Below are 26,579 nucleotides of genomic sequence, written 5' to 3'. Positions count from 1 at the left end.
TCAGGTCAATCGCGTGTCTAAAATTACGAAAAGTAACCTTCGGTTAAAAAAATCCAAAGAAATTTTTTGAAAAACCGGTTCTGTTTCTGCATAACGCATATAGTGTCAGTACAATGCTTACGTGGCGAGTTTTAATTGGTCAACGTGTTCGGAGCCGGTCGCTATCATCACCCTCTCTCTCTCTTCTCTTTCCCTCGCTTCCTCCTCTTTACTCTGTTTCTCTCTCTCTCTCTCTGCTTCTTCTTGTGGAACAACCCTAATAATTTTTTTACATTTTCAATATCTCCTTGGAGATCATCTAACTTTCACTCTCTGGCAATGCATGATCTTCGATCTTGTAGCAGTGTGGAGAGCTGAAATTCAGAATCTTTGTTTTCCCTTGAGACTTAATCTAATTAGACAAGAAGAATGCTGGAGACTGTGGATAGCTCGGGAGTCGTTAATGGAGGATTTCGTCAAGTAAAGAGCTTTTGCGGAGACAGCAGCAGCGAAGAGGAGTTAACTGTTCTGCCACGTCATACGAAAGTGGTGGTGACCGGAAACAACCGAACCAAATCGGTGCTTGTTGGTCTTCAAGGTGTTGTCAAAAAAGCTGTCGGTCTTGGTGGTTGGCATTGGCTGGTTAGTGAACCAAAGTTTCAATCTTTAGATTTTTTTTAGTAAGTGAAAAACGTTTCGATCCAATCTGGGTTTACTCTAGATTTATCAAATTTGAATTCAATCTATTGAATCTGTAAAGTTTTCGAATTTGGGTTTTTTCTTTTTCTTGAATTTCTGGATATGATTTAGTTTCTGGGAAATGTCTTTACTTAAATGATATATCATCATCAATGAGCTTCGATTTATTAGTTTACAGATTCATTAAGTAGTTGTAATGTTTCTCCTCGATTGAGCTTCTTTGCATGCATGTTGGCATTTAAGTTTACCATTATTGTTTTACTGGCTTTCTTACAACTGTTCAACCTTGCTTTTGGTGTTCTTTAGTTGTTAGGTTATTCATGAAGCCTACATTGATTTTTTCTTTTTTAATTTTGGTTTTTTCTGATTAAAACTTTGTTTGCATCTATTTGATGTTTCTTGCTGAGATTCAGGCTCAATCTCAGGAATCATCTGTAGGAGATAATGGGATTTTGAGTTAGGCAGAAAATAAAGACAACTTTATATTTTTCGCCCCTGTTGAACAAAAAAACATCATATCAAATGTGCACTTGTTATCTAATTCTCCATCATGTTTCTCCACCCTATGGATTCAAGCTGGCCTTTTGAAATTCAAGACTAATAAGAGTCTTTTTTTAATGATAATCATTTGTTTTTGGCTTTTTTTTTTGTTTAGTTGAGTCATTTTCTGTCGACTTTTCTTTTATCAAAATCTTTTTCTTCTGGTTGGTTTAGTATATAGTTTAATATTATAAATTGCTCTGCCAAGATCCTTTTTGTTTATAGTGTCTCTGTGTATGTGGACCAAAAAGGAGTTAACTTCACCATATTCTGGCTTTCAACTTTAAAGAGTAATCTGAATATTATATACGATTTTCTCTCAGTACTAGTTTTCTAGTTATGCGATATCACATTCCCACCAGTTCCCATGGAAAAATATGATAAAGTTTCTTTCAATGATAGGGGAATATATCATATCTACTCTTCTTCTTCTGGAGTTTATTTAAATGAATCTGTCAGTACTTGTTTATGGAGTAGAATATTTAATCCCAATAATTGTTGTTTATTTTTGTTTTTATTAGGTATTGACAAATGGAATAGAAGTAAAGTTGCAGAGGAATGCACTCAGTGTCCTTGAAGCTCCTACTGGAAATGAAGTAGACGATGATCTTGATTTCGAAAATACACTGAGGAATGGTTCTGATATGAGTAAGTTTGATTCCTTGCCTTTCTTCAAGATTCTGCTTTCCAAAATTTCCACCAAAAAAGAAAAGGAATGAGTTTTATTTAAGGATTCTGTCAATTGTAAAAATACTTTGATAAGAGTTTTCTTAACTTTGTTTAGTCTGAGTTACTAAGAGGCATATTGTTCTTTGGACACACATAACATGTAACCTTTTTAAACTGATATTCTCAGCCTTGTTTCTTTGACAAGTTGTTTCTTTTCCAGCATCCGAGGACACTCTGAAGCCTCATAAGTCGAAGCTAAGAAGGCAGAGATCATCACGGTCATCTCACAAGACCCTGAGCAGGTCTTTATCATCTGAGTCACAATCAAAAAGCTCTGCTTTTACTCCCCCTCAGAACATGATGGTATGCATTCAAAATCTTTGAGGTTTATTCCATTTGCTATTGAACATTATGCGACTGATCTTGTACTAATGTGATGTTTAAAAAAATGTTTTCAAAAAAAAAAAAATCTTGTACTAATGCGAGATTAAATGATTTCTGCAGAAGGTTGATCTAAGCAAACTGGAAATGCCTGCATTGCTGAAATATTGGCAACATTTCAACCTCGTAAGTTAGATTTTAAGAACTAAGAGAAAACCTTCTCTTTGCTCATCATTCTAGAAGTCTTTGTCCTTTGCTCATGAATAAACTCCTTGTAGGTGGATGCAATTCCAAATCCATCAAAGGAGCAACTAATTGACATTGTTCAGAGACACTTTATGTCTCAGGTACATGCCTATATCCTTCTCAGACTTCACTTGATTCGTCTCATGTGTTATTATAATTTTGGTTCTGATAAAACAATTTAAATATGTTATGATATTTTTCAGCAAATGGATGAGCTTCAAGTTATTATGGGGTTTGTCCAAGCAGCAAAGAGAATGAAGAGAGCGTGCAAGTTGCAATCCAAAGAAGCCAGAAACACCGATCTTAACTGCATCAGCTAAAAGAAACAAGCCCTGACTTTTATAACAGTTCCTGTAAGTACAGTGATGCCAAACTTGTTTAACCATTTGTGGCTTGCTGCAGCTAGTCTTAGTTCGTTCTGGAGATGTTTGGCTAAGGAGTAGAATGTTGTTTCTTCTTGCTTCTGTTGTTTAGCCGTGTAAAAAAAAAAACAAATTACCCTGAAACCAAGAAGCATGACTCTCTAAAGCTCCCAATTTAAATTACTATATGTTCTGATACTTGGTTTGTTAGATTGTAAATATGTTTTTATATGACTTCTCTCACTCTTTCTTTTGTTTCAAAACGATTGGTATAGATTGAAACATAACTAATTGATAGCCCTGTTGCGAGTAGAAGAAGACATACAACGAAACTTCCTCTTCATCTCTCTCCATGCACTCATCTTCGTCCTTTTCTTTGCGCAATAAACAATATATTCAAGATTTTCTACTCTCTTTTCTTGCTGCAATCACATCTCTTACTCTCGAGACTTAACTTCATACTCTTACTCTCGCCTTCTTATATAAATGCAAGAACTCTCACGGCGGTCTCTTTTTCTGCCTCCCGGCCCTTTCTTCTTCGCTTGACTACTAGTCCTTTGCTGGAGAATAAACGTATACGAACAAGAATCGCTGTTCATATACGACGATGATGACGATAAGGGTAAGTTAGCCTGGTGAGGAATGTGGATGCATTGCATGGTGAATTACTTTTATAGAACGCATGTGCCTCTGGATTAAAAAAAAAACAAGATACTAAAAGATTTGTATTCCACCACTAACAATGTACCAAACAATTAATTATTAGAATAAGATAAATCATATATGAAAAAATAATATTTTCTTCGAGCTTTTCTATTCCTAGGTTCTTAACTTTGGTATCTCACACTAAACAAAAACAAAATTATATTTAAATGAATAGAGTTCTCAATGTTAATTATCTAGAAGAATATTATTTTGGGATGCATATATCAGCATTTGAAAATCTTATTAATTTAGAAATACAGTGTTTTGTTTCTGTTGTAAATTGTGAAATATCCAAAACTAATGAACCTTTGCAATTAGGTTGCTCTTAGGAGAAAAAAATACACATCACGTTATTAACCAGTTAAGATTTCTGTTGTATCTGCGTTAATTGAGTGAGTAGAATCATTCATTGTTAAAAATACTATGAATATCAAACATATCGCTATATATGTTGGTAGTTCTCTAGTATAGTACTCTGCCATCTCATAAAACTAACTAATCATCATACGATATTTTTTCATAAATTTCATTCTGTAGGTTTATTATTTCTTATAATATCAGCCTGCGGAATTTATCACATCCCGCAAAAGCGTTTATTGCATTCAGCGATTACACGGTACATAATACTAGTTGCTAATAATGATAATGGTAATGGATGTATCTATGCTTTGGGACAGAAAACGATGGAGTAATTAGCATTGGTGCAAGTAAAAAGGCTCGTATTACGGTCGTCGTAAGCGTAGCTATACGCTCTAGGGCAAGCTGCTTTAAATATCTTCGACAATTCCGTCGGCGGGCAAGTCTCCGGTTTATCGAACGCACCGGTGCAACAATACTCAGGCTTTTTAAATGCCTCGCATGCGCTCCTACACGCCACAACGTTCGCTCCGTCCATAACGCGTTGGTCGTTCGGACAGCTCCCGTTCAGGTCCGAATCGCATCCACCGTTTTGGCAATCGCCTGAGCCGTCACGCGTTGTGAGTGCCATCTGGATGTTGTAACCATCGACCAGGCTTACGTCGTAGTTGTCCTGCCCGCCACCAGTGCCGATTGTGAATTCGGCGAGTGTGACCGGTGGAACTCCTCCTGCGCCTGCGCATTTTAGTTTGTTGCCGCAGTCTCCGGTGAGGCAACTTCCCGCGCCGGAGCCATCGAAGTTGCAGCCCGTTCGCCCCCATATTCGGCCAGACCATCCCGCAGGTGCGGTTACATCGACGGAAGCTCCTGGGGCTAATTCAAATCCCCCGTCGTTGAGTTGTACACCGTTGTCTCCGGTGAGGATTCCCGGCCAGACGGGGAAACTGCAGCTGTTCACGACGGTGAAGACGGTGCCGGATACGACGGTAACTGTGCCTTGCATAGTACACAATCAAAGTTACTTATATAGTTTTATTAGATTGTATTATATATCCTTTGAAATACTTGTACTATATCCTTTTCTATGCATGAAACAAGTACGTAGGCTGTAACTGGTTATCAGTTTATGGAATATCATGAATGAATGGAATTAAAAAAAATAGAACGTAGATGAATGGAATAAGGGAAGTTATGGAATAAAAAAAATTGAATTCCATTCCACTCATTCCACTTATTCATGAGTTTTTTTAACCATGAATGTTTTATAACTACATTCCATTTTTTTCCAGACATTCCATAAGGAATCATTGGAATGAGATTTGTTTTCTATTCCATTCAAATGGTAAAAAAAATTTGGAATCTGCAGGAATAAGTCATTCCAAACAATTTCGTTCCAAAAACTTGTAATCCAGTTGCACCCGTATTGTGAAAACTTATGCGGAACGCTGATAAGAACCATAATGATTTACTAGAAGATTAGAGCAAAGTGTACGTATCATGTGTGTACGTATACCTGTAGCTATGATGAAGGAGAAGAAGAGAAGGTGTAAACCAGAGAAACGCGCCATTTTTTTAAATTCTCAAGTATTAATCGAATGTGTAATGATGAATGTAGTAGTAAGTTCATGGCACGGATCCCTCTATTTATAGTAATCTTCTCAAGTGTGCAACCGAATGAATTCTATCATTTCTTCAAACAATATTTGACCAAGTTACAGACAGAACTAAATTCCACAAGTAGTTCTTTCACAGGCATAATAAAAAAATAAATGCAAAAAACGATATATAGACGACTTTGTAAGTAAAACAGGGGTTGGGGAGACTTGACAAAAACATACCATGTGATCTGATCTAGTTTGTAACATATGGTTGAATATTCTTTCTTTATTTGCTAAACTGGTTGAATATTCTTTTGTAATGGTTATTTCCTTGGTAGAGCCAAATTTAATTAAAGGCATCTAAGACAACAAATTTATATATCATTTTTCTAAAGATTCATCTGATACATAAGCTTGTATATGTGATTCATTAATTTGTCCTTTAGTTTTAGCATGTTCCGTCAGAAATTTTTGAATTATAATTTTCTTGCTGCCAGTCTAAGTCGTGTGTCCTTTTGCTAACTGATGTTGGGTATATGCGAGAAAAGCTAGTAGATATGGCAATTGCCAATTGGTGCTTACTTTTCTACTATCATTATGATCGCGTATTTATTCGAACGTCGAAAACATACGACACATGTTGAATTTTCTTGTACGAGTTTATTTCGTTTTCAGTTTGTCATTTTACGTTTTTTTAGTTTCCACGTACGTCAAAATGCTAGTATTGATTACGTTCTAAAAAAAATAAAGTGTTATATATGTACTGAATTATCAGTAAAAATCTTTAGTTTTATAAAAAATATGTGGACAACCTAGAAAAAAAAAAAATCTACAAGCAACACACTTCGTCACACTATTCAAATGAATCCGAGATTTAAAACAAAATGTTAGCCCAGCAGCATTTTTACCAATGGAACTTGTCCAACATAGAGTTGAAACCTTTTAAACGGGATCTATTCAAAGGCGGCAAAAACGAAACTTGTGTCCGACTAATTCGAAGACAAAGAGCCCGAGGACTGTTATGATTGATTATAGGCCCGTAGCTGTGTGTTCCTCGCAAGATCATCGCAACTTCATCAGTTTGCCTTTGTAGCAGGAGGTCAATCTCTGACAGTGTATTGATTTCTTATCAAATTTTCCATTATTTGTGTACTTCATCAGCAAAGAGACACTGTTCAATGGCCGTTAAAACGGATATGAACAGGGTGTACAATAGACTAGAGTGGAGTTTCTTTAGGAACGTTGTGTCCCAGCTTGGGTTCCACCCAACGTGGACACGGGAACATGTCATATCTGCTCTTCTTCTTCTGGAGTTTATTTAAATGAATCTGTCAGTACTTGTTTATGGAGTAATATTATTTAATCCCAATCATTTTTAGGTGTTGACAAATGGAATAGAAGTAAAGTTGCAGAGGAATGCATTCAGTGTCCTTGAAGCTCCTACTGGAAATGAAGTAGACGATGATCTTGATTTCGAAAATACACTGAGGAATGGTTCTGATATGAGTAAGTTTGATTCCTTGCCTTTCTTCAAGATTCTGCTTTTCAAAATTTCCACCAAAAAAGAAAAGGAATGAATTTTATTTAAGGATTCTGTCAATTGTATAAATACTTTGATAAGAGTTTTCTTAACTTTATTTAGTATCCAGTGAGTTACTAAGAGGCATATTGTTCTTTGGACACACATAAAAGCTGTCTGTAACCTTTTTAAACTGATATTCTCAGCCTTGTTTCTATGACAAGTTGTTTCTTTTCCAGCATCCGAGGACACACTGAAGCCTCATAAGTCGAAGCTAAGAGGGCAGAGATCATCACGGTCATTTCACAAGACCCTGAGCAGGTCTCTATCATCTGACTCACAATCAAAAAGCTCTGCTTTTACTCTCCCTCAAAACATGGTAAGCATTCAATTTTTATTATAAATTTTATTCCATTTGGTATTGAATATAAGGCGACTGATCTTGTACTAATATGCTTTCACGCAGAAGGTTGATCTTAGCAAACTGGAAATGCCTGCTTTACTCAAATATTGGCAACATTTCAACCTCGTAAAAAAGAAGAAAGCCTTCACTTTATCCAATCTGGAACTCTACTTTTGTATGTGCTTGCTCCTGTGTCCTTTTGCTCATGAATAAACTCCTTGTAGGTGGATGCAATTCCAAATCCATCAAAGGAGCAACTAATTGACATTGTTCAGAGACACTTTATGTCTCAGGTACATGCCTATATCCTTCTCAGACTTCACTTGATTCGTCTCATGTGTTATTATAATATTGGTTCTGATAAAACAATTTAAATATGTATGATACTTTCAGCAAATGGATGAGCCTCAAGTTATTATGGGGTTTGTTCAAGCTGCAAAGAGAATGAAGAGAGCCTGCAAGTTGCAATCCAAAGAAGCCAGAAACACCGATCTTAACTGCATCAGCTAAAAGAAACAAGCCCTGACTTTAATAATAGATCCTCTAAGTAAAGTGATGCCAACTTGAGTAACCATTTGTGGCTTGCTGCAGCAAGTTTTAGCTCGTTCCGGAGATATTTGGCTAAGGAGTAGAATGTTGTTTCTTCTTGCTTCTGTTGTTTAACCATGTAATTACCCCCAATCAAACAAAAAAAGACCCTGAAATCAAGAAACATGACTCTCTAAAGCTTCCAATTGAATTTACTATCTGTTCTGATTTTAGTATGTTACAATGTAAATATGTTTTATGTGACCTTTCTCTCAGTCCTTTTTTTTTTGTTTTAAATTGAGTAGTAACATTATTTTATAGATTGAAACATAATTTATTGATGGGCCTGTTGCGAGTAAAACAAAACATACAACCAAACTTCCTCTTCATCTCTCTCCATGCACTCATCTACGTCCTTCTCTTTGCGCAATAAACACATATTCAAGATTTTCAATCTCTCTTTTGTTGCTGCAATCAGATTTGATATAACTTCATACTCTTACTCTCGCCTTCTTATATAATAAACCCTCGCGGGAGAATCTGCCTCCCTTTTCTTTTTCGCCTGACTAGTTCTTTTTTTTTTTTATAACCGAGTATCCTGGATCCACCGTGGTGGTCCGGATTAGAGACCGAAGCGAGCATGGACCCGAAGGTCACCAGGTGGTTCACCGCGTAACGGTCTTCGGTCTCGGATGCTGCAGCCCATATGTAAATTCCGCAGTGGCCAAGGTTCGAACCCAGGACGGGCACTCCAGCTGGAGCTCCTATACCACTAGACCAAAGCAACTTGGTTGCCTGACTAGTCCTTTAGTGGAGTATAAACGTATAAGAACAGGAATCGCTGCTTATAGTTATAGATGCATATCATGGTGAATTACTTTTATAGAACGCATGTGCGCTTGGATAAAGATACCAAGAAAATTGAATATCACCATGCAACATGTATTTAGTAGCGTAACTATGCATCAACGATCAAACAATTAATAACTACTTCCCCAGTTCCTAAATATAAGATATTTTAGTTGAAACAAATAGACTATATGATTGGTTACATAGTTTTTGATAAATTTAAAATTATCTAGAAATATTAGAACCTCATACATATTATTGAAACATCAATTTTTTTTTAAACATCTTATATTTAGGAACATACGGAATATAATAACATAAGAAACCCGATTGTATTTGGAATTTTAATAGGCTTTTCTTGTTGTTATGTACAAGGAAAATATATACCATATTATTAATTAATATAATTATGATTTATTAAGATATTTTGCGTTTATTGGTGAGTAAAATACTAAAATCATTCAAGTTCTAAATATTAGACATGTTTATGTTGGTAAGTATGAACTTATGCTGTCATTCCACAGAAAAATAGCTAATCACACGATTTTTTTCATAAATTTTATTCTGTATCTTTATTATTAACTATAATGTCAGCCTGCGGAATTTATCTCATTCCGCAAAAGCTCTTATTACATCCAGCGACTCCACTGTAATTTTACTCGATGATAATGATAATTATGGTGTGATAAATGATAATGTATGCATGTATGTATCTATGATCTGGGACAGAAAACGACGGAGTAATTAGCGTTGGTGCAAGTAAAAGTGCTCGAAGCGTCGTCGTATGCGTAGCTGTAGGCTTTAGGGCAAGCTGCTTTGAATATCCTCGAGTAATCCGTCGGCGGACAAGTCTCCGGCTTATCGAACGCACCGGTGCAACAATATTCCGGTTTGTTAAACGCCGCACAAGCGCTCTTACATGCCACAACGTTTCCTCCGTCCATAACGCGTAGTTCGTTCGGACAGCTCCCGTTCAGGTCCGAAACGCATCCAACGTTTTGGCAATCGCCTGATCCGTCTCGCGTCGTGATTCCCATCTGGACGTTGTAGCCGTCGACGAGGCTGACGTCGTAGAAGTCCTGTCCGCCGCCGTTGCCGATTGTGAACTCGGCGAGTGTGACCGGTGGAACTCCTCCTGCGCCCGCGCATTTTAGTTTGTTACCGCAGTCTCCGGTGAGGCATCTTCCGGCGCCTGAGCCATCGAAGTTGCAGCCTGTTCGGCCCCATATGCGGCCGGACCATCCCGCGGGTGCGGTTAAGTCGACGGAAGCTCCAGGGGTTAAGAGAAACCCGCCGTCGTTGAGTTGTGCGCCGTTTCCAGTGAGGACGCCTGGCCAGACGTTGAAACTGCAGCTGTTCACGATGGTAAAGACGGTGCCGGAGACAACGGATAGTGTCCCTTGCAAAATAAGCAATCGAAGTTAGTTAGATTAAATTAGATTTTATCATTTTTCTGCATGAAATAAAATGTCGTTGTGAAAACTATTGTGGAGATCTAATAAGAACAATGATTTATTGGAATAGTTAGAAGAGAACAAAATGTATGTATTTGTGGTGTATACCTGTAGCGATGATGAAGGAGAAGAAAAGAAGGTGTGAACCAGAGAAATTCGCCATTTTTAATCTCTCAAGTATTAATCGAATGTGTATGTTATGATGAACGAAAGTTAATGGCACGGATCCCTCTATTTATAGTAAACCTTCAAGTGTGCTACCGACTGAATTTTATCATTTTCAAAATAATATTTTTATAAAATTCATAAGGGGTGACGTGAATATTGGTTGTAACTGGTTTTTCCTATAAAGAATATACAGAATACAAATTGATTATTCCAATGTTTTTGTTGTTTTATAAAATAGTTTAATTTTATAATAGTTGTGCAGTTTATTTCAATATATATTTGTTCAAATAGCATTTTCATTTTTATATTTATAGTAAAATAGATCAATGCTATGTCTTTCTGTAAATATTGATGAAACAATAAAAGGTATATTTTCAGAAAAAAGAAAGAAAGGTGGATTGAAATAGTTTTGTCTGTCAATTCCACATTATCATTCATTTTTGTAGGTTTAGAATCTGAAACAAAAGGATTTGTTCTTTACATATAATCTATTTTCGTTAAATTTTAAAATGAAATATGTGAAATAATTTTAAATGTTTTTATTGTAATTAGTAAATAATTATGGAATTCTATATAATAATAAATAATTTTATTGCATATAATAGCGTTTCAGTTGTAATATAAAATTACCAGATCTTAGAACGCTATAAAATTAAGAGATCTGGGTCTATTTGAATTAAGATTTAAATGAATCAAGTTTATTATAAATTTTGGGTCAAACTGAATAATGTGTATATTCATAATAAGAGTATTACGAAGTAATACAACTATTTAATACGGTTACAACTAGTTACTTTCGCCATACATAAACGAGAGATAAAAAAAATAGAATTCAAACCAAATTAAAAATATGAAAAGTTAAAAGAAAATATAAAAGATATGGATATACCAAAAATCAAACTACATAAAACCGGCTAGCACATATTATATTCAATTTTACTTATTTTTGTTTTTGTAGTTGGTTACTTTGCATTTAATTTAATTTTAAATATATATTTTTAAACTAGAAACACACTAGCTAACTTTAAAATTTTATCATGGTTATTAAACTAGCGACTATCTTTAAAAGTTATATCAGATTATATATATATATATATTTATATATATATATAATTTAACTCTAGTTAACATTGAGAGGTTTATGTTTTAAAAAGATAATATATATAACACTGAATATTATTAATATATATATATGGTCTAGTAATCCTAATTTTATTTTGTACAAACAAATGCATCAAATTGTAAGATGCAAAAAAGTTGAAATAAATACCTCATAGTTAAATTGTTTGGCCAATGTACATACAGAGTTAAAATCACAATTAACGGACATAATCAAAAATAAATTGAGAAGACGATATAGACGACTTTTGTAACTCAAGTTAGGGAGACTTGACAAAGACATACGAGTATACAAATTTTTTTGTCTGTAAGCAGGGGCGGAACTAGCAAATATAACACATCATACTAAAAGACGTTTTTAACTAAAGATTAATAGCCATAGGGGTTCAAGATTAAACCATTTGACTTCCTGGATTTTCAGTAACATAAATAGAAAAATATATAACTTTTGTATGTGGCATTTTCCCCATCTATCACCTAGGTCCTAGGTACGCCCCGGTCTGTAGTTTGAATAGTCTTTTTGTTATGGTGTATTTGTTTGTTAGAGCCAATTTTCATATCATTTTGTTTGCTAGAGCCAATTTTCATATCATTTTTTTCGAAAGATTCTAAGTGACAATATAAATTATTTTCCATGTTAAGCTGTGCATGAGAAACGTAAATATGTATATACGATTCATCTGTCCTTTAGTTTTAGTATTTTCAATAACAAACTTTTGAACTATGATTTTCTTGGTTCCGGTCTAATCGGTGTGTCTTTTCCTAACTGATGTTTTGGGATATGCGAGGTGAACGGAAAACTGGTAGATATGGCAACTTTCAATTGGTGATTACTTTTCTACTATCTTGATCATGTATTAATTCAAAGATCCAAAACACACGACACAAACTTGAATTTTCTTGTACGAGTTTATTTCGCTTTCTGTTTTTGTCATTTTACGTTTTTTATTTTCCACGTACGTCAAAATACTAGTATTCATTACGTATTCCAATTAAAAAAAAAATCTGTACTGAATTATCAATAAAAATCTTAAATTTTTGGGGATTTGCACTAGATAGCAAAAATATAGGAGATAATTAGGTAGATGGATAAGATACTGTATATTTTTAGGTAATACCAAGACAGTCCTTATTTCTACAGGAAAAGCAAAGTACAGTATCTGTTACACGTGAGACGTGATTACTTAAAACAGACGGTTGCACACAAAAAGTGTCAATAATGCAAAGAATTAAGACTTTCTTTCTCTTTTATGCAAAAAAACCAAAGGGATCTGTAATAATATTATTCCCCGAATCGGTCTCAATTCTCAGTTCCTCCAAATAACCTACGGGAGTAGATGAGTACGAGTACGGCAAGTAGCATCGGTCTCATCCTAAAATCATGTGGATTCCGAGTCACCGCCATTAAAATTGGTCTCTTTTCTCTCCTTATTACAACAACCTTTATCGTTTCTTTCATGTGTGTAATAACGAACATGTGTTCTGTTTCTTATGTTTTCTTCAAGCAAAGTTTGTTTCTTTTTTTTCATTTTTGCTTTTGATTTTTTTTCTCCCAATGAAAAAAAAAGTTTCAGATTCAATTCCTGGTTCCTCCAAACAACCTAGGGAGTAGGTGACTACGAAAATCGTAAGATAAGAGAAAAAATATTGGCAAATCTCAGCCATTACTCATCTCCACCGGGTTCACCTAACGAAGTCCCTGTAAGTCGACAAAAATAATATTCAGACAATTATACTCGAATCCGGTTTCTATACTTTGTACATGGTTTTTATGTATATACTCAAATCCGGTTTCTATTAGTTGTACCCGGTTTTTATGTATAGGCAACGACGGTTTCTCCTCTTCGAAAATATCTTATCCTCACCGAAAATATCTTCTCCTCTTCTCTTCACTTCTCCTCTCTAAAAATATCTTACAACTCTTCTCTCACCAATTTGGAAAAATATAACCGATTTTGTACACTTATTTACTTTTTCAATAGGTTCAAAAATAAAACTAATAAATAGTCATAACTGCCGGTTGCAGGTTACTTGTAAAATATATCAAAACTCTTCTCTCTTTAATTTTTATAGATACATCCGGTTGCAATAACTAATATCATAGTTGTAAAAGAATGTAGCCGGTTTCGCTAAGTGTATTGCGTTTTGAATACAAATTTAATTATTTGCGAGCAACCCGGGTAGCAGGTAACGAGCAAGGTGTGGATAAAGGAGATAATTGGCAACTCATGAAAAATTGTCATGGTTCGCCAATTATTAAAAAGTTTGCATAGATCTGCAATTACCATGCTGAATTTTGATTTCTAGCTAAATAGACCTAAATTTTATAGGGAAATTGTTTTTTTAGACCAAAAAAATGATAATTATGTTTCATTAGGCTAATTCATATTTTGTACCACTTTTGCTTCTAATGTCTTTTAGTATTTTTGAAAATAAATCAAATAATAGTTTTACAAACTAATTTTTCTTGGAAAATAGTAATTACTGATGAAATATCCATATAAACTTAGTGAGATTTTTTTTAATTTTAAAAATGTTTAAATCATAATTTCAAATTATGTTCTACATAAAATAGAATTGGCATTCTACGAAGTAGAAAATGAAATTCATTTTTTTCATTGAATCTACTATGTTTAGAATACATGATCTACATAAATAATAGTACTCTAAAAATATTTATAATACACATTCCGCGCTTAACCTATTGCTCTAAAATCTGTAGAAATTGGAATATACAGATAACTATAAATATAAAACATGTAGAAATCAAAATCTACACATTACTATAAATCTAACAACTTTTAAAAAACTAGTTCTACAGATTTACTGTAAATCTAAAACCTGTAGAAATCAAAATCTACACATTAATACTCCCTATGTTTCCGAAAGAAATTGTTTCTAGAGTATTCACACATATTAAGGAAACAATTATTTTTTTACAATTGAATTTATTATTTATTTTACTATACATTTTCTAATAAATATCAACCAATAGTATTCAACCAATTCAAATATTTTCAATAAATGTTTCTTAAAAATATACAACTTTTCAACATTAACTACTAAAAATGCCTTAAAATTTTAGAAATTCTATCATTTTGAAACAAAAAATAAATCTAGAAAATCCTACTTTTATGAGCAGAGGGAGTATAAATCTAAAAACCCGTAGAAACAGAGTTCTACCGATTTACTACATTCTACGGATAATAATAATCAGTTCCAAAAAATATGGGAAGAAAATATTTGAAAATATTCAGTTTCCATATATGAAAAATATGATTTTTTCAGAAAAAAATGAAAAAAAAAATCATTTTGAAAATATTCAGTTTTCATATATGAAAAAATGATTTTTCAGAAAAAATAAAAATAAAAATAAAAAATCGTTTTGAAAAGATTCAGTTTTCATATATGAAAAAATGATTTTTCAGAAAAAAATGAAAATAAAAAATTCGTGGGACATAAAGTGTAGGTTTATGTTTTTTTTTATTTGAGGATTTTTAATTTTTTTACTTTAATTACTTAAATTATTTATTATATTTTAATATTTAACAAATGTTTTGTTAATTGTAATTTCGAATTTATATTGAAATTAAGGGGTATTATTGTTATTTTAAAAATAATTAGCCTAATAGAATATTAAATATATTAGATTAGTCTAATGGAACATAGTTACGATATTTTTGGCCTAAAAAACAGTTTTCCCAATTTTATGTAAATGTGTGGACAACTTTTTCTAGTAGAATTCTCTTGTACAAGAAGTCTCTCTTTCATTAAATGAATTGACTTGTCTTTAAAAGAAAATCTTGTTTTGCATTTTTCCCTGGCAATTTTCCTATTTATTTATTTATGAATAATAAGAAAGAAATACACTAATATATGGGCTTGTAATACGTGATAGGTTACATGATTCTGACATTATATTTGAACTTACATAATACTGTACTACTTAACCATTCAAGGTAAAGTGTGGAAGAAAAAAGACCATTGAAGGTAAAGCAAGATTTAATAGTTGAAAAGATAATTTTGTTTTTCTTACCCTTTTAATTACCTTCTCTACAAAATCTATATATATAAAGAAACTAGGTGACCGGCCCGCACCCTGTGTAGGCACAAAAACATAACCGGCCCGTACCATGTGTTCCCTCTCGGCCCGTACCTCACGAAAGGGAACACAGTAACGTCAGTATGAAGAGACAGATATTGTATGTATGTATAATTGCAACGTTACAAAATATTTTGTGTGTTTACGAAGATTCTTTCATTAAAAAAATGGAATAAATAGTGTATAGTTTTAGAAGTAACAGATTTTATATTATCATTAATTAGAATTGTATTGTATATGTGTTGTAATTCTTTATTTTAGGTGAATAATATTATTTTTCCATAAATAATAAACAAACATTTATGTAGACATATTAAAAGAAAATATAATAGAAATCGAAATATTATCCATAAATAATATAAATTATGAAGTACACGATAAAGAAAGCAAATTCAGTTAGAAACCTACAAAAAATTATATCTACCAAGCTCTTCTGCCTGCATGCAGATGAAACAAACATCAATAACTTAAACAATTCTTCCATATTTGGAAAACAATATATATATATAACAATGACAAATTAAATGGTAGAGTATGTAAACACCTGTTTTCTACCAGCGTGAGTTAGAACACCGCCGTATTTAAGAATCATAAGGGCCTCTACGGGTCTTTCTTCTTCGCCTTCACCATTCCACTTCAGCGGCTTCAGTTGAACCTTCCTGTATATCCCTGAGAAATTTTCTTCCTGCGCCATTCCAAAAGATTCTCTGCTGTGAGAAAATGACCTCATGAATTAAATAAAAAATGCATAATGCTAACTTACTTATAAAATAGTATATTCAACAAAAAAATGATAGAAGATAGTATTACTAACAATACAATTCTAATACTTTCCCCGGACTATATTCAACAAAAAAAGAGAAAGTATTAAAGAACCTCTTCAAGAACTGCTTTAACTTGGCGAAGCTTCTCAGCATGTTCAAGGTCTTCTGGATCACTATCACTCTCACGACCTGGTTTACATATAAAAAAAGGAAGACCATATTGTCGTTACCAGTATTCAACACATGAAAAAAATAGACCAGACATGCTTTTTGGAGACAAGACATAAAGAGTTGAGTTCAGGGTTCTAAAGATGAGGAGCCTTTGCGTCTAAACACATTTTTCTTAGCACACAAGCAAGATCGTCTTAATACCTTAATAGTATGAGAGGAGAGATTTGTGAATATTACTTTAAAGAATGAAAAGAGAATGTTTGTATTTTAAAATTTTGGGTGTCTCCTATATATATACAGTCGATTTATTTCTCATATTAATGACGCACAATAAATAATGAAATCGTTTAAAGAAAGATATTAAATGTGTATTGTCAAAAAATGATTTGCATATGATATGATTTTAACTTGCGCAAGTAATCCATATTAAAAAGGTAAGTTATTAAAAACAAACAACCTAATTAAAAACATTAAAATATTTTGTAAGCAATATAATAAATATGATATCAACATGCGCAAGTTTACCGTTGAATAATAAGGAAAGTTTTTAATATTTGTCTTAATTCTAAATCTTGCCCAAGGGTAAACTAAATCGATAAAATTTAATGATTTCAACTTGCGCAAGTAATCCATATTGTGAATAAGTGATTTGCATATTTAATGATTTCAACTTGCGCAAGTAATCCATATTAGAAATGTAAGTTATTAAAAACAAATTTTGTCAATAAGTTATTTGCATATTTAATGATTTCAACTTGCGCAAGTAATTCATATTAGAAAGCTAAGTTATTAAAAACAAACAACCTAATTAGTAGGGGTGTGCACTTTACCCGATATCCAAAGTGGCACCCGAACCCGATTCGAAAAACCGAACTGAAATCCGAATCGAAGTAGCAAAATACCCGAACGGGTATTGAATAAGGAGAGATTGGATACCCGAACCCGAACGGATAATACCCGAACCCGAATGGGTATCCGAAGATAACCGAACATATGTATAATTAACCTTATATTTCTAGTTTACATCTCTCATTTTATATAAAATATTTATATTGATACTACACATACTTTAAGTTCATATGATATACATACAATTACGGAAAAAAATGTTTTGTTACTCACTTAAAATGCATGTCAAGTTTTTTTATTTCAAAAATTAACAAAAAGTTACATCCAAAATTAAAAAAAAATAACTAAATTAATATCTTTTTAGTTTTAAAATGTTATGTCCAAATCTATAAACCATTCAATCTATTAAAAATAAAAAATTAGTTAACTGAAAGTTATATTTTTAAATATAAGAAACTTGAGAAATGAAAATTTTAATTTTTTTTTTCAAAATCTAAATATCTGAACCCGATCTGAAATAACCGAATCCGAACTAAAAATACCCAAACCCGATCCGAAGTACAGAAATACCCAAACGGGTTCTACATCTCTATACCGAAATATCCGAAAATCTAAAATACCCGACCCGAACCCGAACGGGTACCCAAGACTAAACTAAATCGATAATTATTATTCCCTAGCTATATATGGGCTTAACGAAATCGAGAATAGTTTTGGGCTTGTCTACATAAGCTATTGATTAAAATAAATGAAAAATAAAATTCAAAAAATCGACCAATAGAATTATAACAATTTTTCTGAGAAGCTCTATATTAATGCCATGTCAGCAGAAATCACTAAAGTGACTTCTCTTTTAATGTGTAGGGGGATGTTCGCCTCTCTCCCGTGAAGCCACGTCATCAGTTCGTGCGTTCTGGGAGTGACACGTGTCCCATTTTATATTTAGGGCCAAAATAAATGAATGCAGTTAAGAGTAATCGAATCCATCACCTCTAGCACTGGTAATTTCTCTTAGAACCACTAGGCTAAAGTCACTTTTTATAAATATGTGGCCGCGAAAATACTTATTATCGTGTCAGCTGGAAGCCCATACTTCTTCTGCTTGTGGCCAGGACCGACACTGAACTGACGTCAAGATGAAGATCGTGAAGTTAAAAACTTTGCTCCAAACAGTTTTGCAATGTTTCCAACCTTTATAACTTGATGTATATAATATATATCAAAATACATTTGTTGTACACGCTTTTATTAGTTTTGCTTTTAAAAGAAGGTATTTACAGTTATAAATGTTTTATGCCAGTGAAGTAATAGTTGAAAAATCTCTATACATATGTCATTTTAAAATAACACCCAACTTATATATATAGTCAATACATATGTCCATGTTATATTCTAAACTAAATATTTTCTCTTTTAAAAATATAGAAAACAATTTTTTTAGTCTACAAGCAAATGTTGTAGAGCAAGTATGCATTATACAAAATAATATATATTTAAAATCCATACACAAAAGCATAAAAGTTGTTATAGACATCTTTCTGACACATGCACACTCCAGTATGAATAATAATTAAAAAAAATAGTATTGTCATCAAACTTTATCACAAATCCACATTTGTATATCTATAATTATGAGCTGGACAATTAGTTAATTTGATCCAATTCAAAAGCAAGAATAATCGAAAAACAACTATACCACCGTATACTAATAAGTAAGACATAACAGATAATCAAATTCTTGAATCTTAAAACAAATTTCAACTAGAACATTTAGTGAATATCATATTAACTAATATCCCTCCCGTAGGGCGGGCCGACCCTAGTTATGGAGTATATATATACTGTATACTGTTTTAACTACATTAAATTCGTTCCAAGACGGGTAGGAAGAATTTTAGCATGCTACAGACTATCCCATAAATTCCCCGGATACACATATGAATGCCTAGGAAACTTGCAAAAAGTGTAGGCAAAATAATTTATGATCATTGATTGATTAGTGCCGTGTTTATTACGTAACCCTTAAATAAACTTTCCGAAATTCTAGAAGACCTCTCACTGCTGAGTCTCGGTATTAAATTAGTTAGTACTACTAGTTGCTTACCTATTTCATAACCTTTCATTAGTCAAAAAAAAAAAAAAAATTACGTATACTCGCTCATTCATAGGATCTTATTTCTAAGTAATTGTAAAAATACTTCCTTCACCGACCAAATCAGAAAATTTATCACCTCTTGTTTCTAAATAATGCAACACACTTTTTTCACAATTCAAACGAAACCCCGTTTTAAAAAAAATTAGTCCATCAGGCACTTTTACCAATGGAACTTGTCCAACATAGAGCTGAAGCTTTTCTAAGGATTAGTTCTGGATACATTTTCAACGAAAGAAGGGCAGCGTGGTTAAGCTTCAAATCATAGATTGCATCTCCACACAAAAAGGTCATAAGAAGAGAGTTTTGTCTAAGCAGAAATAAAAAGAGTTTTTACAAAAAAAAAAAAAAAAAAAAAAAAAGAGTTTTGTAGTACTTCTTCTATGGATTTGATGTTAGCCAGTACAATCTTTACCTATAGGTTCTAGGTTCCGTGAGAATAAAAAGTTTCATGTGGGAGATTCTCTGGTTTTCGAATAGGATCACATTCTCACCGACGTCACTCAAGGGCAATTGTCAAGAGATGGCCAATAAAGGATCCTTATATGAGTAAAATAAACTCATTCTCATTAATTCAACTACAATGTACAATGATAGTATTTATACTCTATACAGACTCGTGTACTCCTATACCACTCCATTTACATGTATACAATCGATATAAGCTGTAGAATACATAGTATAGGATAATACCTTATAAGGTCGAACCAGAGTAATGATCACTGATCAGAAATTTTGCACTTGAAGTTCAGGATAGTAAAAAGTCAAAACCAACGCGGTTAAAAATTGAATTTAAAAAGCCTTTAAGCCGCCTCGTGCGACGGTAATAATACACTAACTGGTAGATACATGACCTCAGAAATAACTTTTAACTAGATCGTTTATAGACCTACCTAGCCAACGATCAACAAGACATAGTTGACTTCAAATAACCACTAGTTCAAAGTCACGTGTACACATGTGTTCACGTGTATCTGGGGACCACTACGACACGCCAATTAAGTAAAAATTAAAAAGACAACAAAATAGATTAAAAAACAGGTCAGTTAAATAATTGTCAAAAGATTTTTCCATGGTTGGTATGGTCCCCTCCCTGTCTCCGGCCAATCTTAGCCCTTAAGCGAACTTTGCTCCTCGCGGGATTGCGATCAGTCTTCGATCCCTTCATCGCCGTGATCGAACTCTTTAATCAATCGGTACGTATATATATATATATATATTCTGATCATTACTTCGTTTCAAATTGTTCCAGTTCTCGTTTTTTTTTTTTTTTTTTTTTGTAAAAGGGCTTTCAAGCAGTTCTGGTTTTGTTCATGTCTTAGTTCTTGAATTTCTTGTTTATGCTTAGTGATTTGCTTGGTTTGGTTTGATTCCGGTATTAGTTTGGTTATTATAATCGCCGGAATATAAAACCGGAGGTTTTAGTGGTTTAAAAGAGAGATCTGGAGGTTTATTGAATCCTTATGAAGCTTTAACGATCCAGCAATTAATTGTTTACTGAATCCATGAGAATTGTGTTTTTATTTTGGGCAAGTCATTTTAGTGATTTAAATTGATGTTACAAAATCAATATACATAACTTTCGAAAAACAAATCATTAGGTTAGTGTAAAAATAATATATATATATATATTGATCAAAGTAAATTTGAGTTATTCAGTAACAAAAAATGAAATCGTATACAATCTTTCTCTGATGCGAATTGTTGATTAGTTAAATAAAGTAGTAGTCTTTTATTAAATTATCTATGTTTGTTTTAACTTAACTCAAATTATTATGAGATTAATGTTATTGTAGGAGTTAGAGAATCAGAGATTTGTCCGGTGAATCATGTCTGATGTACCTTCTTGTTCTAGCGGCAACAATACAAACAGCGATGATTCGAGTAACTTTGAATGTAACATCTGCTTTGACTTGGCTCAAGACCCCATTGTGACTCTCTGTGGTCACTTGTTCTGTTGGCCTTGCCTATACAAATGGCTCCATCTCCACTCAACCTCAAGTGAATGTCCCGTTTGCAAAGCAGTGATCCAAGAAGACAGGTTGGTTCCTCTGTACGGTAGAGGCAAATCATCTACCGATCCTAGGTCCAAGTCCATTCCTGGAATCCAAGTGCCGAACCGTCCATCGGGACAGAGACCCGAAACAGCGCAACCACCTGAGCCTAATCATGGTTTTGGTCATCACGGTTTTGGAGGGTTCATGGGAGGTTTTGCAGCTCCGGTGGCGAGTGCTCGGTTCGGGAACGTTACGTTGCCTGCAGCGTTTGGAGGTTTGATACCTTCGTTGTTCAACCTCCATTTCCATGGGTTCCCTGATGCAGCCATGTATGGAGCTGCTGCTGCTGCTTCTGGTAGTTTCCCTCACGGGTTTTCGAACCCTTTCCATGGAGGACACTCGCATATGCATAGTTATCAACGGTACACGGGGCGACAAGGACAACAAGACTATCACTTGAAGGCATTGCTTTGCTTTGTTTTTATGGTCGTTGTGTTTTCCCTCATCTTAAGCTAGTGAGGAAAATCGATTAGACAACTTTGCTTTCAGTTGTTTATTTGAGATCGGATTATATAAAACCCGGGAAAATTGTGCTATGATTTGATTTGTAATCTTGTGCTTAGCAAAATTGTTCATATGTTAGTAATACCTGCTGGCTTCTCTTGCTGGTGTTTATATTCTTATAATGTTAAAATCGGATCATAATTTACCGTTATGTCATGGTGCTGGCTTATATTGAATTATTGGTCGGCTTTTTTTGGCAAACACGTTCTTGGAGCCTCGTATTGTATTGAAAGATCTTGAATTTGAGGCTATAGTATGAATCTAGTGATAGTTCAATCTGCATCATTGTCTGCACATTGTCTTCTTGTTGGTCAAGAGATTGTCTTCCAGTTTGCTTTGTCTTCTTCCCATTGTTGGCTACGTTCTTACAGCAAGTAGATATTCTCTAGTGTTAGCTTTGGAAGACAAGACACAAGATGCTCCTTATTACTTGGTAGTAGCTAGCTACCAGAAGAACTGGGCGGTAGAAAGGTTTTAACTTGTTCTACTATGATTTGTTCTCATAATTATTTGCTTACATCGTCACTATATTTATTAACATTTTAACACTTGTAAACATATGAATTTTATCTAGATATTTGAGGAAATATACCCATAGTTCTATCCAGATTTTAGTTTTTCTTCCTAAAAAATAGTACATGAGTTTATATATGTGATCATTTAACTTGTTTCTTGCGGTATTAGATGTGCACCATGCAATCATATATATATATATATATATATATGTATAAAATCTTTTTGAGTACTATGTTAATATTATGTCAAGCTTTATCTATCAAACACATGCATGCGCCGTTGTAAATTTTGCTTACGTAAAACAAGTATGGGACCGAATGGATACACATACAGATATTCAATTCACATGAAGTTAATGCATCCAAGTTTTTTAAGTATTAGGAAGTGGGATATGTACCGATCTAACAATTCAGAAGAAGACTGAAGTTATGGCTTATGGACTCTTGGAAGCGCATGTATACATATCCTATAATGTTATTGGAAATCTACATTTGATGTTATATTTTCAATTTTCTGTCAGAGTTCATACACATACAAAACCAAAAGCTACACTATATTTGTCGCCAGTCATATACTATAGAGTTTTATTCTATCTTCAAAAATTCAGATACATATGTATATTGCATAGATACATGAACATATATTAACTAAAAGCCTTCTATTCATGCACTCATGACACATGCTTATTTATTATTACGATCGTCTCTATGTTTAATGTGTCATATATGACGCTGTTGTGCGGAACGCCTCTGATTCGAGATGAATCAGAAGTCTACTTCGATCGGTTGAGACACTCGTGTGATCCTCTCAACTCTCAAGAACGCTATAGCTAAAGATACTCTAAAGAAAGCATACAAGAACGACACAGATCCGATTGTTTACCCAGGGTATCACTCCGATGTGGAGTACTAATCCCTGGGGCCAGACTCAGTCTAGCAAATCCACTAGAACAAAGGCACCTCTCCAAAACGGAGAAGATGAAGATCACCGGAGCTACACAAGTCGTCTTTTCTCTCTTTCTGTTTTTAGCTAACGTCTCTCTTGTTACTCTATCTCTCATCCCCTTTTATATAACCAAGGGGGTTTACAAGTCTCTCTGAATCAATTAAGCTAAACCGGATATAACACCTAACCGGTTCAACCAAACTTAACTAACTCTAACTACCCGAGTAACAAGCTAATAACTAACCCATTGTTACAAGATTAGATCACTCACCAACATACTCCTCCTTGAGCTAAGCTTGAAACTTCCATCTCGTACTTGCTCTTCTAGTACCCCTTTGTTCTCTGCTGTGGATTCACCTTCTAGACTTATACCGTCTGGCGCAGTCAAGCATTTAAGCTTTAATGACCTTGAGCAAGCTCAACGCTGCATTGAACTTACTCACCGGAACCACTTTCGTCAAAATATCAGCCGGGTTCCTGCTCGTATGTATCTTCACCACTTCAATCTCCCCTTCATCGATGATATCTCGTATGAAATCATATTTGACCCTCATGTGCTTTGTGCGTTCATGGAACACTGCGTTCTTGGACAAACAAATAGCACTTTGGGAGTCACACCAAACTTGAACTGGTCCCTGCGTAATTCCCAACTCCTTAAGCAGACCCTTAAGCCATATGGCTTCCTTCACAGCTTCCGTTAACGAGATATACTCTGCTTCAGTTGTTGACAGAGCTACCACTGGTTGGAGACTCGATCTCCAACTCACCACATTACCTCCAATTGTGAAAATATATCCAGATAGAGATCTACTCTTGTCTCTATCGCCTGCGAAGTCGGAATCACAGTAACCTTGGACTTTGAACTCCTTCTCTCTGGTGAAGACCAGTTGAACTTCTGCTGAACCCTTCATATATCTGAGTAGCCATTTCACTGCTTCCCAATGAATCTCCCCAGGTCTACTCATGAACCGGCTGACCAAACCAACTGCATATGCGAGGTCAGGCCGAGAACCAATCATCGCATACATGATGCTTCCCACTGCAGACAGATATGGGATTACCTCAGTATCAATGCCTTCCTCTCGCTCTTTTACTGCAGAGAGTTTAAAATGAGCTCCCATTGGTGTGAGAGAGCTCTTTGCTCCTTCCATTCTAAAGTTTGAGACCACCTTTCTGATGTAGTCAGTTTGTCCCAACCTTAGAACACCTTTGCTTCTGTCTCTATAGATGTCCATGCCTAAAATCTTTCGTGCTGGTCCTAGATCCTTCATTTCGAAACTTGACTCCAGCTGCTCTTTAAGCTTCTTCACATCTTTCACGTCTTTAGCCGCTAGAAGCATGTCGTCTACATATAACAAGAGGTATACCAAACTGCCATCTGAACCCTTTCCTGTGTAGACACAAGCGTCACTACTACTCCTTTTATAACCATGCTGTGTCATGAACTCATCAAAACGTTTGTTCCATTGACGAGGTGACTGCTTAAGCCCGTATAAAGACTTCTTGAGAAGACATACGTGATCTGGCTTCTGTTTGTCTTCATATCCTTCGGGTTGCTCCATGAATAAATCTTCATCAAGGTTGCCATGAAGAAACGCCGTCTTCACGTCCATTTGCTCCAATTCTAAATCCAAATTGACCACAAGTGACAGCAACACACGTATTGATACATGTTTCACTACTGGAGCAAAGACCTCATGGTAATCAATACCCTCCTTTTGGGAAAAACCTCTGGCCACCAACCGTGCTTTATGTCGCTTGGGATCTTCTTCAGTTATGCCCGGCTTGATCTTGTATAGCCATCTGCAACTTATGACCTTTCGATCTTTTGGTCTCTTCACTAACACCCACGTACAGTTCTTGACTAAAGAATTCATCTCATCATCTGACGCTATGCTCCATTTGTCCCACTCTTTGCTGGCCCTTGCTTCAGAGTAATCACTTGGCTCTTCTATGTTCATGACTTCGAACATAGACAGAGCAAAGGCGACCTCAGTGCAGTCGTAGTCGTTAAATTTTACTGGGGGGACGACTGTTCTTCGAGGTCTGTCTCTGGCTAACTGATAGTTCGTTAGACCCGAGCGAGCCTGCTCTGTTTCATCTTGATTCATGTCTTCTGTCTCATGATCATCAATCACACGTTGAGTAGCTCCTCCTTGATCTGAGCTACCTTCACCTTCCTTGATAGGTATTTTCACAAATGGCTTATCTGCGTCTTCAGGGGTTGTTAGCTCTTCTTTCTCAATGTTCTTTGGGATATCCTTGAACATAACATCTTCACAGAATTTCACATTTCTGCTGACTACACACTTCTCGCCTTCTAAGAGCCACACTTTGTAGCCTTTCGTGCCTGGGGGGTAGCCTATGAGAACGCCTTTAACTGCTCTAGGCTTGAGCTTCCCTTGGCTGATATGAACATACGCCACAGAGCCAAACTTTCTCATATGCTTGTATCCCGGTTTCTTTCCAAGCCATATTTCTTCTGGAATTTTGAACTCGACAGCTGATGAAGGGGAACGGTTTATTGTGTACACAGAGAACGCAGCAGCCTCTGACCAGAAGTCTTCACTGAGACCAGATTCATCTAGTAGACATCGTACCTTCTCCATTATGGTGCGATTCATCCTTTCGGCTACGCCGTTTTGCTGCGGTGTGTACGCACACGTTCTGTTCCTTGCTATGCCATGTTTCCTGCAAAACTCATCAAACACACGGTTGCAAAATTCTAGACCGTTATCGGTCCTAAGGCATTTTACTTTCTTATCAACCTGATTTTCAACAAGTATTTTCCACTCACTAAACCTAGAGAATGTTTCATCCTTTGAGCTAAGGAAACATATCCAAACTTTCCTAGAGTGATCGTCAATTATTGACAGAAAATATTTGTTACCAGAGAGGGATGGATGCACATTCTGTGAGCCCCATAGATCTGCATGAATGTAC

General features: G+C 34.7%; 5 protein-coding genes across 8 annotated transcripts; 3 read left to right on the top strand and 2 right to left on the bottom strand.

Annotated features, from left to right (window-relative positions):
* The first annotated feature begins 172 nt into the window (after window positions 1-172).
* LOC103872729 lies at window positions 173-3,124 on the top strand. Of its 2 annotated transcripts, none has more exons than XM_009151160.2 (6): window positions 173-621; window positions 1,740-1,866; window positions 2,093-2,250; window positions 2,392-2,454; window positions 2,547-2,615; window positions 2,718-3,119. In XM_009151160.2, exons 1-6 carry the CDS (start codon window positions 409-411, stop codon window positions 2,832-2,834), a joined length of 747 nt encoding a protein of 248 aa, XP_009149408.1. In that variant the 5' UTR covers window positions 173-408; the 3' UTR covers window positions 2,835-3,119. The 2 variants fall into 2 exon arrangements, with proteins under 2 accessions (XP_009149408.1, XP_009149410.1); XM_009151162.2 differs by having other exon boundaries at window positions 189-621; window positions 2,108-2,250; window positions 2,718-3,124.
* Window positions 3,125-4,089: 965 nt separating this feature from the next.
* LOC103872731 (pathogenesis-related protein 5) lies at window positions 4,090-5,602 on the bottom strand. Of its 2 annotated transcripts, none has more exons than XM_009151164.2 (2): window positions 5,452-5,565; window positions 4,090-4,934 (listed from the first exon to the last, which is right to left on the bottom strand). In XM_009151164.2, the coding sequence occupies exons 1-2, from the start codon at window positions 5,504-5,506 to the stop codon at window positions 4,243-4,245; spliced, it is 747 nt and encodes a 248-aa protein (XP_009149412.1). In that variant the 5' UTR covers window positions 5,507-5,565; the 3' UTR covers window positions 4,090-4,242. The 2 variants fall into 2 exon arrangements, with proteins under 2 accessions (XP_009149412.1, XP_009149413.1); XM_009151165.2 differs by having other exon boundaries at window positions 4,094-4,928; window positions 5,452-5,602.
* A 256-nt stretch (window positions 5,603-5,858) lies between these two features.
* Window positions 5,859-8,779, top strand: LOC108868776. Of its 2 annotated transcripts, none has more exons than XM_018659967.2 (5): window positions 5,859-7,042; window positions 7,295-7,434; window positions 7,522-7,584; window positions 7,683-7,751; window positions 7,852-8,779. In XM_018659967.2, exons 1-5 carry the CDS (start codon window positions 7,039-7,041, stop codon window positions 7,966-7,968), a joined length of 393 nt encoding a protein of 130 aa, XP_018515483.1. In that variant the 5' UTR covers window positions 5,859-7,038; the 3' UTR covers window positions 7,969-8,779. The 2 variants fall into 2 exon arrangements, with proteins under 2 accessions (XP_018515483.1, XP_018515482.1); XM_018659966.2 differs by having other exon boundaries at window positions 7,280-7,434.
* Window positions 8,780-9,364: 585 nt separating this feature from the next.
* LOC103872728 (pathogenesis-related protein 5) lies at window positions 9,365-10,540 on the bottom strand. The gene is made up of 2 exons (XM_009151159.3): window positions 10,398-10,540; window positions 9,365-10,234 (listed from the first exon to the last, which is right to left on the bottom strand). The coding sequence occupies exons 1-2, from the start codon at window positions 10,450-10,452 to the stop codon at window positions 9,549-9,551; spliced, it is 741 nt and encodes a 246-aa protein (XP_009149407.1). The 5' UTR covers window positions 10,453-10,540; the 3' UTR covers window positions 9,365-9,548.
* Window positions 10,541-19,261: 8,721 nt separating this feature from the next.
* Window positions 19,262-22,326, top strand: LOC103872727 (E3 ubiquitin-protein ligase RNF185). The gene is made up of 2 exons (XM_009151158.2): window positions 19,262-20,810; window positions 21,411-22,326. The coding sequence occupies exon 2, from the start codon at window positions 21,444-21,446 to the stop codon at window positions 22,125-22,127; it is 684 nt and encodes a 227-aa protein (XP_009149406.1). The 5' UTR covers window positions 19,262-20,810; window positions 21,411-21,443; the 3' UTR covers window positions 22,128-22,326.
* Window positions 22,327-26,579: the final 4,253 nt, after the last annotated feature.

Source organism: Brassica rapa, chromosome A06, assembly GCF_000309985.2.
Source record: "Brassica rapa cultivar Chiifu-401-42 chromosome A06, CAAS_Brap_v3.01, whole genome shotgun sequence".
In the NCBI taxonomy this organism is placed as follows: domain Eukaryota; kingdom Viridiplantae; phylum Streptophyta; class Magnoliopsida; order Brassicales; family Brassicaceae; genus Brassica; species Brassica rapa.
This window is presented reverse-complemented; position numbering and strand designations above follow the sequence as displayed.

Bases quoted from the DNA above. Each gene is read 5' to 3' on its own strand.
- LOC103872729 (XM_009151160.2), top strand. From the start codon at position 409: ATGCTGGAGACTGTGGATAGCTCGGGAGTCGTTAATGGAGGATTTCGT. The intron at 1,867-2,092 runs GTAAGTTTGATT...TTCTTTGACAAG, and splicing joins GAGGAATGGTTCTGATATGA to TTGTTTCTTTTCCAGCATCC. The intron at 2,251-2,391 runs GTATGCATTCAA...TGATTTCTGCAG, and splicing joins CTCCCCCTCAGAACATGATG to AAGGTTGATCTAAGCAAACT.
- LOC103872731 (XM_009151164.2), bottom strand. From the start codon at position 5,506: ATGGCGCGTTTCTCTGGTTTACACCTTCTCTTCTTCTCCTTCATCATA. The intron at 4,935-5,451 runs GTATACGTACAC...GTACTATGCAAG, and splicing joins CTCCTTCATCATAGCTACAG to GCACAGTTACCGTCGTATCC.
- LOC108868776 (XM_018659966.2), top strand. The intron at 7,585-7,682 runs GTAAAAAAGAAG...AACTCCTTGTAG, and splicing joins ATTGGCAACATTTCAACCTC to GTGGATGCAATTCCAAATCC. The intron at 7,752-7,851 runs GTACATGCCTAT...TGATACTTTCAG, and splicing joins AGAGACACTTTATGTCTCAG to CAAATGGATGAGCCTCAAGT.
- LOC103872728 (XM_009151159.3), bottom strand. From the start codon at position 10,452: ATGGCGAATTTCTCTGGTTCACACCTTCTTTTCTTCTCCTTCATCATC. The intron at 10,235-10,397 runs GTATACACCACA...TTATTTTGCAAG, and splicing joins CTCCTTCATCATCGCTACAG to GGACACTATCCGTTGTCTCC.
- LOC103872727 (XM_009151158.2), top strand. From the start codon at position 21,444: ATGTCTGATGTACCTTCTTGTTCTAGCGGCAACAATACAAACAGCGAT.